The sequence below is a fragment of the Haliotis rufescens genome, unplaced genomic scaffold (genome assembly GCF_023055435.1).
Source record: "Haliotis rufescens isolate VD_foot unplaced genomic scaffold, xgHalRufe1.0.p SCAF_20, whole genome shotgun sequence".
In the NCBI taxonomy this organism is placed as follows: Eukaryota; Metazoa; Mollusca; class Gastropoda; order Lepetellida; family Haliotidae; genus Haliotis; species Haliotis rufescens.
In genome coordinates, this window is record NW_025963891.1 from 1428587 (window position 1) to 1443036 (window position 14450).

At 37.9% G+C, this 14450-nt stretch overlaps 1 protein-coding gene across 38 annotated transcripts in view; it reads right to left on the minus strand.

Moving 5' to 3' along the window:
* LOC124151040 (calcium/calmodulin-dependent protein kinase type II delta chain-like) overlaps positions 1 to 14450 on the minus strand; it is a 140850-nt gene that overhangs the window by 15644 nt on the left and 110756 nt on the right. For 7 of the 38 annotated variants that reach the window (XM_046523325.2, XM_046523322.2, XM_046523321.2 and 4 more), the window contains one exon: positions 4631 to 4711. In XM_046523325.2, coding sequence (XP_046379281.1) covers positions 4631 to 4711 — 81 coding nt within the window. Of the gene's footprint in view, positions 1 to 719; positions 756 to 2593; positions 2657 to 4618; positions 4712 to 12243; positions 12295 to 14450 lie in introns of all 38 variants that reach the window. The other 31 variants (XM_046523291.2, XM_046523288.2, XM_046523286.2 and 28 more) reach the window with 18 other exon arrangements.

Sequence of the window (14450 nt, forward strand, 5' to 3'; positions counted from 1 at the left end):
CCTGTTGTGTGATATGAGCTGTATATTGAGTTGAACTTGTGTATCCAAGTATCTCTTGTAAAACATGCAACTGGGCTCTAAGGCAGATATACATCTAGTTTCCTAAAGGCAAGGTAAAAAACTAAGTCAGATATCCATCAGTAATTCCAGCTCAGCTGCAATGTTTAAAACCAGACCAACTCAACATTTCCCAATTATATCAGGTAAAGTTAGTGACCTACCACAAAATGGCTTATTGCCAGGAGTACTTTTCTTCACAATTTGATCAAACAGGTGACTATCATATGACAGTAAGTTGATGACTTGATCACAGAAAGCATGACACCAAGATGTGCATGACTGCAACAGGTGCTATATGATAGTCTCCATTTGTACAGCAAGACAAATTAGCAAGCAATGGATATGTTGTGGTGCTTGACACTAATGACATCCTCCATATGTCATGGTCCTTACATGATATTGTTCAGTGATGAGCAAAGGATCATATATGAATATGAGAGGACACCTGATGACACCCTTATAAGGCTCCATGGAACACCCTGGACACCTCCAAGGACCATGATATGTATGGGTGAGGGGTTGTGGGTGGTATATTGTCATCCTTTACTGGGGAGTTGATTATACATGTTGAGGGCATCCTGCATGTACAGCATACGAGGTATGGTGGATATTACAAGTTCAGGGAGCCTTCACCAGACCCACGAGTCAGATCATCTTACCAGTCAGACCCTTGGTAGCTATCACACGCCTCTTTGCTTGGAACAATAGGGAACAAAACATTAATCATATATTGTCAAATATTTTAGAAGCTATCTTTTTTTCTCCATATTTGATAAAGTTCACCAAGTTACCAATGAACCACTTTGCTTGGCATCAAACAACTAAACCTGAGACAGTGATTTCCTGATCCAAACAAAAGGGAGCATGCAATTAGCATAGACATATATAGTTAAACGTCTAAATTTTGTAAACTTTTTCATTTTTCATATTTTTTCAAATAACAACTTCTCGTAATATATCTTTAAGATGAAACATCTTTACAAGCAAGATTGATGATTTAAATCCTTTTAATTATTAGTGAAAAACTGTCTGTATCGAGCACTGTTATACAAACTAAATGTCACTGGCTGCAATATTGATGACTGTAAGCCCAAACTGAAGCCACACAATCAGCTGTCACCAGACAGTATACCAATCTTAACCTCTGCTGGGACACAATTACACAGTGGGATATCTTCTACATTTTCACATTAATGATCTGCCTTTATCGTCCGTAAATCTCAGAAACTAATCTGGTGAGATGCTGTGCTATTCAACACAAACCTACTCAATCAAATTTCAACTAAATCTAAAATCAGACACTTTAAAATATATATGCTTGTTCAGCAACTTTCTGAACTTATCAAAGAGCAAGTTGAATGTAAGCTTTTGTTTCTTCTTAGATGCATTGAATTTAAAAAAAACCCTTTATACTAAGCATTGTCCTTTTTTAATATGTTGGTTTCTTTGCAAAACATCCACAAGAACACTAAGTGAAGATCACCTCATGCTGAGCACTTCTGTAACACGTTCACTTTCGTATGACTGCTCAGACATTGGTACATTGGCTGGTTCTGCAAATCTAGTGTCATGTGATCCCTACTGGGTCAAAGACAAAGGTTTGGAATAGAGGCTAGATCATTAACTATATCTATCATAGAATTATTCATATCACATGATATCACATATCAATATCCTCAATTAAATAAATGATATTCCTAAAAATGGGATTTTTTAAATAATTTTCGCAATTTTGATACAACTGTTGAGTGGTAAACTACAGAGTTTGCTGATTCTGGCCAGTATGTAAATGCTGTATGATTGGTATAAAGTCACTGTGGAAGTGTATGGTGACCTGCACACTACTCTGTGTGTTTGTCCTACTGACAACCAGCCCAGCTCTTGGTGTTTTTAACCTTGGAGGTCCATTATGTATGTCATGAGGGGGAATGTTCAACATTCGCTATTCAGACAACAGCCAAGGAGCCTACATGACACTTGACATGACTGGTATTATGCCATTGTATCATTATTGCCTCATTGTTCTACTGGAAGGATAAACGTTTCTGTCATCATGGTCAAATATTTTTTTCTGTGTCGATTGTGATGTTATTACATTATGTTCAGCTGAAAGCTTCATTCATAGAATTCTGCCCTTAGCCATGTTTCAAGACGAAAATAGGATTGACTTTAAAAAATTCCTATTCTTTTTACAATTTGGTTTCATCTGGCTTCTTGGCTGTTTCTGAGAAGGAACACCATTAGGTTGCTGCACTCTGTGACAGAACCACACACCATCGGACTGGGTAGAAATTCTAATCTCTAAGACATCTCTATGAATGGCACTAAGTACTAAAAGCATGTCAAAGAAACATGAACAAAATGCACAAAATCAAAACAATTAACTAACAAACCCCAAAAGCAGACTAAGAGTTATAATCAAGACCGTGCAAACTGAAAGTGATCTAAAACAGAACGCATGTGACCCCAGTAGAGTGGGCAGGGTATGGGTGGGATGGTGGCTTCACTTCTTGTTCATTCCTTCTATACTCACTGTCAATATCTGGCTTGCCTGATGGACAGAGGAGAGGAAAGGAGATAGGATGAGAGCTGACAGCTGTAGTCATCCCATCAGAAGAAGTAGAGAGAGGAAACCAATCATACTAAGCACTGCTTTCTTACGCATGGTTCAACAAAATGGTTAACATACATCTTCATGCAAACTTAGATACTCTGTAATAGACTCTGTAATATTACAACATGCTGTCTGCTGGAATCAACTGAAAATTGGTTTTGAAGAAAACTGGAGTGAAATTAGCAGTATACAAATCCATCCATTTAAAATAAAAACAAAAATATACTAACTTATTTTCCATACTTTATTGACACTTCAAAAGGCGAATGTCTTTTATGTTTCCTGTTCTCCAATTCTCCATTCTTATTGTAAAATGATTGGGACAGATTAATCTGACATCTTGTTTTACAGGTATTCTAGGCCAAAATGCAAAGACAGAAAAGCAAAAGAAACTAAAACACTTTGGGTAGACTGGAGGTCACTCAATAGTTACTGTTAACACATTTCCTAAGAATTCTGGAAATGTTCCGAAGAATGTTATCATAAATATCTTCTCAAACCATTATTTTACTTTTGTAAAGCTTGGTCTTAACATAGAATGTTAACATATGTTAATGTAAAAAAACTTTCACATTAAAGGATGTCAATATGTTTTTTACAGAATTTGAATATGTTACAGATGGATTTGAAATACTCAATAATACTTGCAATTGTCAAAACTCAAACCTCACAAAAAAACTGCCATGTGTTGGAATTAATGTGTGACTAATCACTGTGTTTCATAAGTATAAAATAATCTTGTTTACATCAATCAACTGAGACAATAAACACAAATAACCACACATGCTGCATCGCAAACATTCACAACCCCATATAGAACAAGAGGCCTCCACTACAGACGATACAGGTGTGTTCATGTTGGAGGTATCACTGTGTGGAGGAGGTAACACTCCTATCCATAGCATCACATGTCTTGTGACTGGATATTTGGCACAGCAAATGATGCAACCATTTCAAACACTCACCTGTGCATCTCCTGCAAGGTCTCGATCATTTCACATCAGACAAATGATAAATTCGGAATACATTACTATCTTAATCTTGGTGTTCATCAACAACATTTATCATCTTGTTGAAAATCCATCTTGACATACTGGTCACAGAGGCTGCTTCAGGTTCCCCCTTCTCATTGCATAAAGGCTCATTTAACAAATTACATGTTCCATAAAAACAACTTTTAGTAACTATTGAAATACTGAACATAAATTCTCGTTTCTAACAACAAAACAACACAGAGTAAATATGACAAGAGTGGGTTCAACACACACATCTGATGGATGACCAGCCTGGGTGACCAGAGGACACTGTGTCATGGTCTGTCTACTACAAATCCCTTCAAGCATCTAACTCTATTCAAAATACTTTATTTAGCTCCGTTATAGAGGCATAAAACTTCAACATAAACTACAAGAACACGGCTGAAGTATTGAATGAGCATGAGAAGATGGCACAGCTCTTGCTGCTCAGCTCATAATCCATGTTTCTGTCAGATTGTGTATGGATGTGGTCTAAGAGCATATTCTAGGCGACCACATCCACAGACACCCCACACTGCAGGGTCAGAACAAGCATGACAGCAAACAAATAACGGTACATGCCAATGTCTCAACACAACCATAATCTGTCTCACAGAGATCTGGCTGTCATGGTTGCAGTACACACCATGCCAATGTCTCAATATACTAATGACTTGTGTCAGAGATCTGGCTGTAATGGTTGCAGTACATGCCAATGCCAACATACTTTATGACTTCTCTTTGAAATCAAAAGTCTGAACACTTTCATTGATCAAAACATTCAAAGTATTATTCCTTTGACCTTGGAAAAATGAAACGGTATCAAAACGGTATATCCTCATTGAACAAAGACTACTATCCCCTGATCTGTGTCTAACCCATGAGATGTGAATGTGATTCCCCTATGAAAAATCAAAGAGTGTATTACTTGTGGACTCACTCTTAGTGTCCTCATCCTCGATAGTACTACTGTCTGTGGACTCCTTGATGCCATCGTTCTTCTTCACGTTCAAACTGCGGCCTGCAAACAGAAAAACACTCTGTAAGCTATGGTACAAATAGCCATGTTGCTGTCCCGTGAATTGTTGCCACTTTGGTTACGCAGTGCTCAAGCATTGCTACACTGACCTTGACTTTAGAACATAAGTATTTCACATTTCAACAAAGCAGACCACAATTCAATTAATAAAAAAACCTTTTTTTGATATTTAGAAACCTCAAAAACACCACACCTATAACATTTATAAAAAACCCTTGTTAAACACAGATCTACTAAATATTTGAGGTAGATACTGAAACAGCAAAATCCATTGAATGATCTTCAAAATCACAATTCAATTTTATGTAAGCAATTAGCATTGAGAATAAAGACATTGAAAAATGATCACTACACATTGTAACACCAACTCATAAAAGCACAAGACACTTTGTTATAAATAAATGCATGGCATTCAAACAGATCATCACATACGAATGATGACTTTACTGAAATGGTCAATGTTTCATGAAGTTTTATGAATCAACTCCATGCAAAATAAGCTTAAAGAAAGCAGTTAAACAGACTATCTAATTAAGAATGATTACTATCAACATGTTTGAACTCTAATTATACACAATAACCAGAATCCAAATCTCCTTGCTGCCCAAAAATATTAAGTAAAAAATTCTTAAATATTCAGTCCTGAAAGTAAAAATATGCAGTTGCACGGAGACTGAGGTTACATACAAACAAACAAGGATGAGAAGAGCAAGTATATGGTTTCCAGCACTGTGACCTTGAACTACCATTCTACTCTGTACCATAAGGAGCTATATCTGGCACAGCATATCTACAAAAGATTACCTTTGAGGTTTTTATGGAAGAGATGTCGAAAGCCTGGTGGTGCTTGTCTCATTCTGCCCGAGGAAAATTCCATTACCAGGAGCACAATCTGACCAGCAAAATCTGTTTGTCACTCATCTGATGACGACATAATATGATATGAGGAAGGCAAATCCCCAAACAACCACGATGAAGATGCAGTGCCCACCTCTGTATTCTCTTTCATTATCGCCACGGCCAGCTAGCCCATTGTCATCTTCCCGACTGCCACAAGAAGGCGGCTATTGACAATTATCATGACGGACGAAGAACAGGTGATTATGCTTGTTTGGGTTCAACCTATCTCATTAAGTGACCAGGGTAAACGAAAGTCAAAATCCTACCAGTAACAGGTTGGTATTGCCATAGGTGATGTGACACCGTTAGGGATGTGTTGTAATTGCAAGCATACTATGTCACTAATGAGATCAATGAAGCTGGTAACAAATCAGTTTTCCTCGCCAGGAACGTCCCCAACATTGATTTCAAAGCTGAACACAACAATGGAATCCAATATGACACTGGCCTGGTATCTCAACCTGACAATTTGTCAACTCATGTGTCATGACGTCATCAACTCCTTTTAGTGCCTCGGTTTTTCTGACACCCTTGAGGGTATCAATACTTGTAATGGATACAGAGGTTTGGTTTCCATAATCCCTTCATAATAACATAGGCTGCTCCACGAAAGGCACAGAAAGCTTGCTGCGTTGCTACCCAACCATAATATGCTTTATGCTTTCTACTGCACAAATAGTTTCCCTGTGGTCAGGCAACATTCAACACAAACCTCGGCATATAATCTGATTAATATTCTTATGCCAAAGTTTCAAGATCTTCAAATACACCGATATTATGTAAATGACTTCTATTGCAATTTCAAAAACAAACTTTCTTCCATTTGTTCATTAAAATAACTACCACTCTATGTTTTCTTTGAACGAGTATGACAGTTTTCATCTTATTACATCCTTTTTCTTGAACACACAACCAAATACATATTTTTAGAAAGCTGAAAATTCAATCTATTTTTTTAAATATATTTATATTTTTGCTAGCCAGAAGATAACCCAAACAATCCAGGGGCTACAGGCAGATGCCTTTTGTGCATCCTGTTCAGAAGACATACTTGCTATTATTGGAAGCAGCAATCTCAACAAAATGTACGATATTTCCACTGCAAACAAATATCCTCAAAACAGTTGTTCTAACGAATACCTAAGTATTCTTATCACACGTTCGTTTACCGGATTTTGCCGAAGGGGTACAGTGTAATTCTTTTCTGCACATAATATTCGGAATGTTTTTCCTAAAAAATACTTAATCCACTAAGGGGGTATATGCATTATACTTGGGTGTGCCCTATACTGAAGAAAATATGGTATCTGGTAAGGTGAATAAGTAAACTGTGACAGTCATTATGTAGCTATTTTCACGCTAATCAAAAACTACCTTCAACAAGAGTCAAGGAAATCTTGACCAAGCCATCTGTAAATTATGAATGTTTCAGATACTTTATACACAAAGTACTTTTCTGCTAAAGGTCAAGCAAAGAAGCAGATATTGAATTTGATCCAATACTGGCCACTTTTGGAGATCATTGCAAGCTGACATTTACCATGTATTAAAGAACACCTATCATCTGATGCCTCAAACGTACAAATGCCACATACATCATTCCAAATAAGGTACCCTGCCCATGACACATATAAATTTTATGAAATCCCAAATATGATATCATCAGAGAGACAACCTTTACCCTCAAAGTGGACAGAAAGAAATTTGAGAAACTGGCAGCAATTGAATACGATTGAATCTGTTTCCCTTTGCTGTTCTGTACAACATAGGCTGCATAATAGAAAATCACCGGGGAATAACCAGTCCTAATAATAAATTCCTCGACTTCTACTCTTCAGACACAGGCAAAGCATTCAACAGACTAATTACCTTCCAAACTGCCATGAAGAGTTGGATCCTTATCAATTTCAACACTACAATGGATCCACAGATAACATGTGGAAATGTGAACATATCTAAACACTGCATCAGCAAGTTTCTACAAAGTAACCACAGGATCATTGAATAAAATGACCATCATTCAACATAAAATGTTTTGATTAATTTGTTTTATGAATAGAATAAAATAAATATATAACTTAGTCCTTTAAACACCAAAGTGTTACAGTGGCAAGAGCTGAATCAGCACCATGTTACCCCACAGAATGCTGACATTTCATTAAGACACTGTCATTACTTCCCTCATGTTGAGTCTAATGTTTCTCTCATACTGAACGCAAGTCTGTAGCACTTACTGGTCAATATGCATGCTTTATTGAGAAAGCTGACCCTTATAACAGAGATAATTGAATAGTGATGTAGCACCAATCAGTCTACAAGCCAGCCACAACACAGCTCAGGATCACAGGGCACAGAAAGGGTCCTCCAGTACTGAAACAGGCCAGGATGGGTGAGAGGGAGGGATTGGTTTAATGCCGCTTTGAATAGTATTTCAGTTATATCAGGGAGTGGTGCAGGTCTTTGACGTTCACCACTTTGGGCAACCAATGAGCATGGGTGTGTTGTGGACAAACCTAGGAACATAATCAGGACACAACCACAATTCGAGCCCACAACCACAGGTTATTTGCCCACCTATGGGTTGCAACCATGCACTGCAAATTCTAGCACCTCAGATGCCCTTCAGCCAGGATGGAAAGGGAAGACTGTACCACTGGATCAGAGGCAGGTGTAACACTGGGGATGAGTATTCAATGTACCACAAAGTAAAAGCAATACAAACACTGAGAGGGAAGCATGAGTTCTCATCAACAAAATAGCAGTACATCTTATATCATATTCAGTAACAAGTGACCAGTGAAGATCCAGGTTAGAATAGCTCTTGAGCAAACCAAAGGCGACTATGCTTGCCGTAAGAGGCGACCAACGGGTTCAGTTGGGCAGGCTTGCAGATTTGGTTGCGGGAATCGATGCTCATGATGTCAATCACTGGATTGTCTGCCATCATATGGCGGAAGTATTGCTGAGCACAGCAATAAACAACAAACAAACAGTGACAAGTGATATGACATTTTTTTAAACACAATCTAAATAAATTACAAAAATGAAAAGATCACAATACTGTGATCTTAGCACTATTACACAAAGTAGGAGTAGGGAAGTCACAATCATGATAGCTTGATGGAATGGGACCCAGAGACGTGAATGTTGTTTTATGCCTCAGTCACATAACCTGTGGTTGATAGGATCAGCAGCATCCGCTGACTTCAGGATACGATGACATGGAACAGGTCACCCACTGTAGCCACCCCATCCTCATCACTTGTCAGTTGGAAACAGAATTACAAAGAAGCAAGCAAGCGAAGCACAGGATCCTTACAGAAGAGTGAGTGAGTGAGTGAGTGAGTTCGGTTTAACACCGCTTTTAACATTATTCCAGTTATATCACGGCGTGTCAGCTTAATGTTTGAGGAAAGCCCGAAGTGATGCAAGTCTCAGACGTTTACCACTTCGGTGAAGCCACGAGCACGGGTATGGTGCTGACAAACCTAGAAACATAATTGGGGCGAACCGGGATTCGAACCCACAATCATAGGTTTCTGGCGTGCCCAAGGGACGCAACTCTGCACAGCGAATTGCGGCGCCTTAGATGACTAGGCCACCCGTGACCCCCATTACAGAAGAACGCTAATACTTAGAAGACCACTGTCAGTCAAAACATGAGGGTACAGGTTGATATGAACTGAGAAACTATACTGGATACATGATTTCACTGAAGTACACCTTGATGAATGTGTGAACTGTATCTTAAGACTTGAGAGCCTGTTCACCTGCATTAAGGAATGATGCCCCAAAGATGTGAACGTTTGCATCATAATTAATTCATAAAACTGATGCATATGGTCCTGCATCATCAGACTATGTATGCCAAAGAAGCTAAACTAGCTTACACAGCAAAACTAATTTGGTTCCATCAATATCGATTTCTTTGGATCTTGCCATTTCAAGGTGTTCTCTGAAAGTCAACCAGTGCATCAGTCCAAGAGGAGGATAGAATACAGAACATGGATCCTTCACACTGATAAACTGTTGCTGAGTATTGAGGACATACAGAGACTGGACACAGGTAGTTGCAGGACAGAGGTTCAGTTTATGTTACTGGGCACTGAAAACAAAATATGGACTTTGTCTATCAATATTTGTGTTCAAAATGGAACCAGTTGATTCATGATATATTTCTTTTCCAATAAAAGGCTGGACCTTTTGTTTGAAACCTTTAACATCTTAGAAAACTGGCATGACACAAACATAGAAAACAAGTTAAGAGCTGTATTTGCTTGCATTTGAGTAATTTGAATTTGCAGTATTAGGTCTCAGTAACTGGCTGTAATTGTCCCATTTGGTAGCAGTTCCTCCAGGCTCAATGTATAAGTGTATAGAAGATATGCTTCATCGTTTCATAATTAATAACACTGCACAGAATGATGACTGAACCTCTGACCTTCACCTTACCAGGATGCATAATTCCAGTTAAGCTTTGCGCAAATACAAACATTCCTCGGGAAATGACCATACACAAGCTGTTTATTATTTACTTCTGTTCCTTGGTCTTCAGGTTGCTTTACAGTTGCAATGAATGTCAAAAGTTGTGATAATACTTTGCAGGTAAGCTAAATGTTAAATTTTGATGATTTGAGAACAGTATCCATTAAATATCCGACATTTGGAAGAAGGGATTTTGAGACAGGGTTATGAATTCAAGAGCTTAATTCTTATCAACTGAAGACAATGACAATTAATGATGCGTTGATTCCTATTCTGTCAAACAACTTCAGATATTTATGTATAGAAGAGGACTTGACTTATAAAGACACAAATTTTGAAGAAACACAAAGGAGAAAATCTAAAAATGACCATATCTTTCCTGTATCAAACAACAAACAAGATCCAAGTTCAACACTGTCTGATCAAGAGTTACAATAGGTAGAAGAAAGTACGAACACTTCAGAAAGACTTGGAATACATTACAGAGAAGCCTTACTTATGAAAACAACAAAACATGGCAAAAGTGAAATATAAAATGTCATCTAGAGAATAAGCAGTCTTGATTATCCGCCTTAAATGATTCCATTTGGGCGTTATAGGCAAAATAGTGGTGAAAACATTTGTGAATAGATCATGAAAACCAGTGATGACACTCAGATTTTTACAAAAATGGAAAGCATTTCATGTTCTAGCACCTGCCACTATAACACAATTTGCATAAAAAAGATGTGTTTGTTGCTTAATATCACACATTACCATTGCCTACAACATCCTACTTGAATAACAAAGGTGACAAAACCCTTTCCATTTTCATAAGAAATCTCAGTCATAAACCAAGTCGATTGTATGATTCCAACTATATCATGAGCATGTGTTTATGAAAGGCTTTGAAATAGTGATGATACCAGGTGTTTGCAAAAAGATGAGTGTATCCTGCCCCACCAGTGACACCTGTCAAAAACACTTGCAAAGGCAAGTCAACTGTATCAACAAATAAAGACAGGAGCACATGTTTGTCAAAAGAAGGAATTGCCTCAGACATCATTCCTGTCACTGATGCAAATTTGGAATGTCCTCCACATGTCTACCATACAACTTTCTGAAAGCTTTACTGAGGCCTTGAATGTTGTAATCTTGATCAAACAATTTCTGAAATCTTTGTACAAAGAGCATGCTTGATTGTACTTCAAGAGTTCAAGAGTTGGGAAACGTAGACACCAAGGGCTGCAGTTGACATGAAGGGAAAGTTGACTATTGGGAAGTAGAAGTTATCCCTCTTGCAATTCTAGTTCAGTTCCTGATTTGCTTGAAACTGGCTGTGAAAAGACTGATCCAGAGAAACCATGGTTTGACCTGAAGCTTCAGTATTGCAGAGCAGGTGGGACTACTATGTGTTGTGGCCAACCGGGTCTGTGATGCAGCTTACATACCTGTTCCTGATGCCTGGTTCAATCCTGCTCTCATACAACAGCAGGTCCTATATTTTCAGAGCACAATTGAGGAAATATTGCATTTATAAAAGCTGAAAATAACTCCATCAGGATAAGAGAGGGCTGAAAGTAAGATACTATAGTTCCTTGCCTCAATGATGATGGCTGTGAACAGTGGAGCACTTCAACTAGGGAATATGGCAGCAGGCAGAATTGGGGAACAAGTCAACCTCAGCAGAAATCAAGTGAATCACAGTAATTTAACAAGACCTATGTCAAGCATCTTTCTCACCGACACTAAAGGTCAAGTTCAAGGTCACAATCAGGTCAAGGTGAAAGCTCAAGGTTAAAGATGCCTCAGTACAAACTACACACATTCATATCCCCATGTTAAGACAACATGCATTTCCTGTTATGCAAAAACAAATTTTCTTTAGTGACAATGTCTTCGAGGTCCATCACAATTCCTGAAAGGTCAAGGTCATTACTAAGGGCAAGGGTAAGCAATCCAGGAAAGGCAAACTGGTCAAGAGAAGGTAGTAATTCAGTTGCTCTGATTGACAGTGGAGTGCCACACATACAACACGACTACAGGAGTACACAGCTAGCGGTTTGTCTGGTGCGAGTGGGCCACACAACATGTCAGCGTGACTTGGCCATGACAAATGGACTCACGCACGCACGGACAGACGAACGTACCTGCAGGTGCCATCACTTGCGAGCCATTCCCCACTGTCTGAAGCACATTACCTAGTTGACAGAATCAGCCAATCAGTAAGACTACCAACACTGACGATGGAGTTGGGGAGGAATCAAGGTTTCTTTTAGAGCAAAACTGGCCAAAAATAGTCTGATAAAATGTTTGTTCGTAATGACACTGTTTTGACATTTCCGATGACCAAATAAATGGTTTTTCAGAAGAAAAGGACAATTCCCTCAATTACGGAACAGCCTCAGTCTACTGACTGCTCTGGTTCTCAGCATGTATGAAATTAGTCTGTGCATCAGTCTCCCACGTGTAACACGTGCAGAATTAATGCAATGCATGCAATACACGCCGTTTTACACTACATACAGTTGTATACCATACAGGTGTTATAACAACAAATGTCATAACACTCAAAACAACACACCATCAAATAATCATCACTGTGCACCAGAGTTATTGACATCCTTCGTAAGTATTCTCGTGTGGTCATTTGGTCCCACAAATTAGTCTAATAAAACCATGCAAAATGGAACTTTTCAAAAATGATAAATAAATAATCATCAACAAAATTGTAAAATACCAAATAACAAACATAATTTGAAAAAGATTGAAATTTCAAAGTGAGTTAGTTGACAAAATGTAAAAGGTTAAAATATTCAGACAAATTTGGCATAAACAAATGAATAACAAATACAATAAGGTGATTTACAACACAGAATCAAAACATTGGGACATTTGTTTTTCAGTGAACCTTGGTAGAAAGCTTGGTCCTGTCTCACCATAAACACAAGGTAAGCAACCAAACTAAGTGAAATCATCAAAGAATTAATATTTTATCTTTCATCTTCAAAAGCATTTTCAAATCTTTTGGACTAAGAAAAGCCATACAGAATGATGGTTTTCCATACCAAGTTTGTACTGAAAAACACCTGTATGAACACATTATGACAACACACAAACTCAGAACATAAGAACACAAAGAATTTATGAATAACTTCTGAAAAGTGTGACAAAATGGTCCATATAATTTTTAGAATAATTTAAGAAAAGCAAGAATGAAGATGAAAGTACTTTTTAAAATTTATGTTGCCCTATTTATATTGTGTCTAGTAAATAATATATAGATATATTTACTGCTTTGGGTATTGTATACTGAATACAAGTCTATGAAACTAGTGTGTTCTGGAGGACTACAGTTAATCAGTTATTGTCTCGGTGTGCAATGAGAAGACATGCATTCCGGGGGGACGGTTATTGCAACATGAGGAATGTTAGGTGGCAAAGCAGGAAAGACACCTATAGCACTAAATAGTTCACAAAATTATCAAGCTGGTATATTGAACTAGAAAAATATTCATTCTTAAAATTTGATCTTTTGCTAAACATGTCCTTGCAATGACAAACAAAAGTCAGATCACTGTCCAAGCAAATCAATGATACACTGACATAATAGCATAACGACACAGAAATCATAAAACTTAATAACAAAAGTAAATTTGCATAGTCACTGAAACTCCATATGATCATGTTGTGAATTGAAATAAAACCTATATTTGGGCCATATATCTGCCAAGTTCAGCCCCATGAAGCTTCATATTTGATATTTTATAAAACATTGTGAACTGAAAACATAACATTGTTGTATAAAGCCACACTCAGCAATATTCCAGCTATATGATGTCAGCCTGTAAATGATTGAGTCTGCACCAGACAATTTTGTGATTCATATTATGAGCATCGGTCAAGACATCCAAGTCTACAAAGCTGACCTTCTCATCGCTAAATAGCCTCTAATTACGTTATGACCCGCAGAGAGGACCAATTCTATCCTGGCATCACATTTTGCATTAAAGCCGAAATAAAAAAGAACAGCAATGAATAGTAATGTTGTAGTTGTCTTCAACATCGGCCCAGCCCTATTTTTGCAGGTTGAGAAAAGTTGCCAGTCTCATGGCATATAGCCCCACTCCTCTTGAAACAGCTCAGTCCCCCATGTAATAACATTGTGCATATTTTGAATGTACCAAATCCACACACTAAGACATGCCCAAAGTGCTATATTACCACCCCAGGTCAACTGATCAGATTGCACACAAGTTTCATTCTCAGCTCCCTGGGGAGTATACAACCCAAGGTGCCTGTGAGGTGCTAGAAAGTTAACAGTTACATTACCATCTCATATCCTACTGGGTACCTA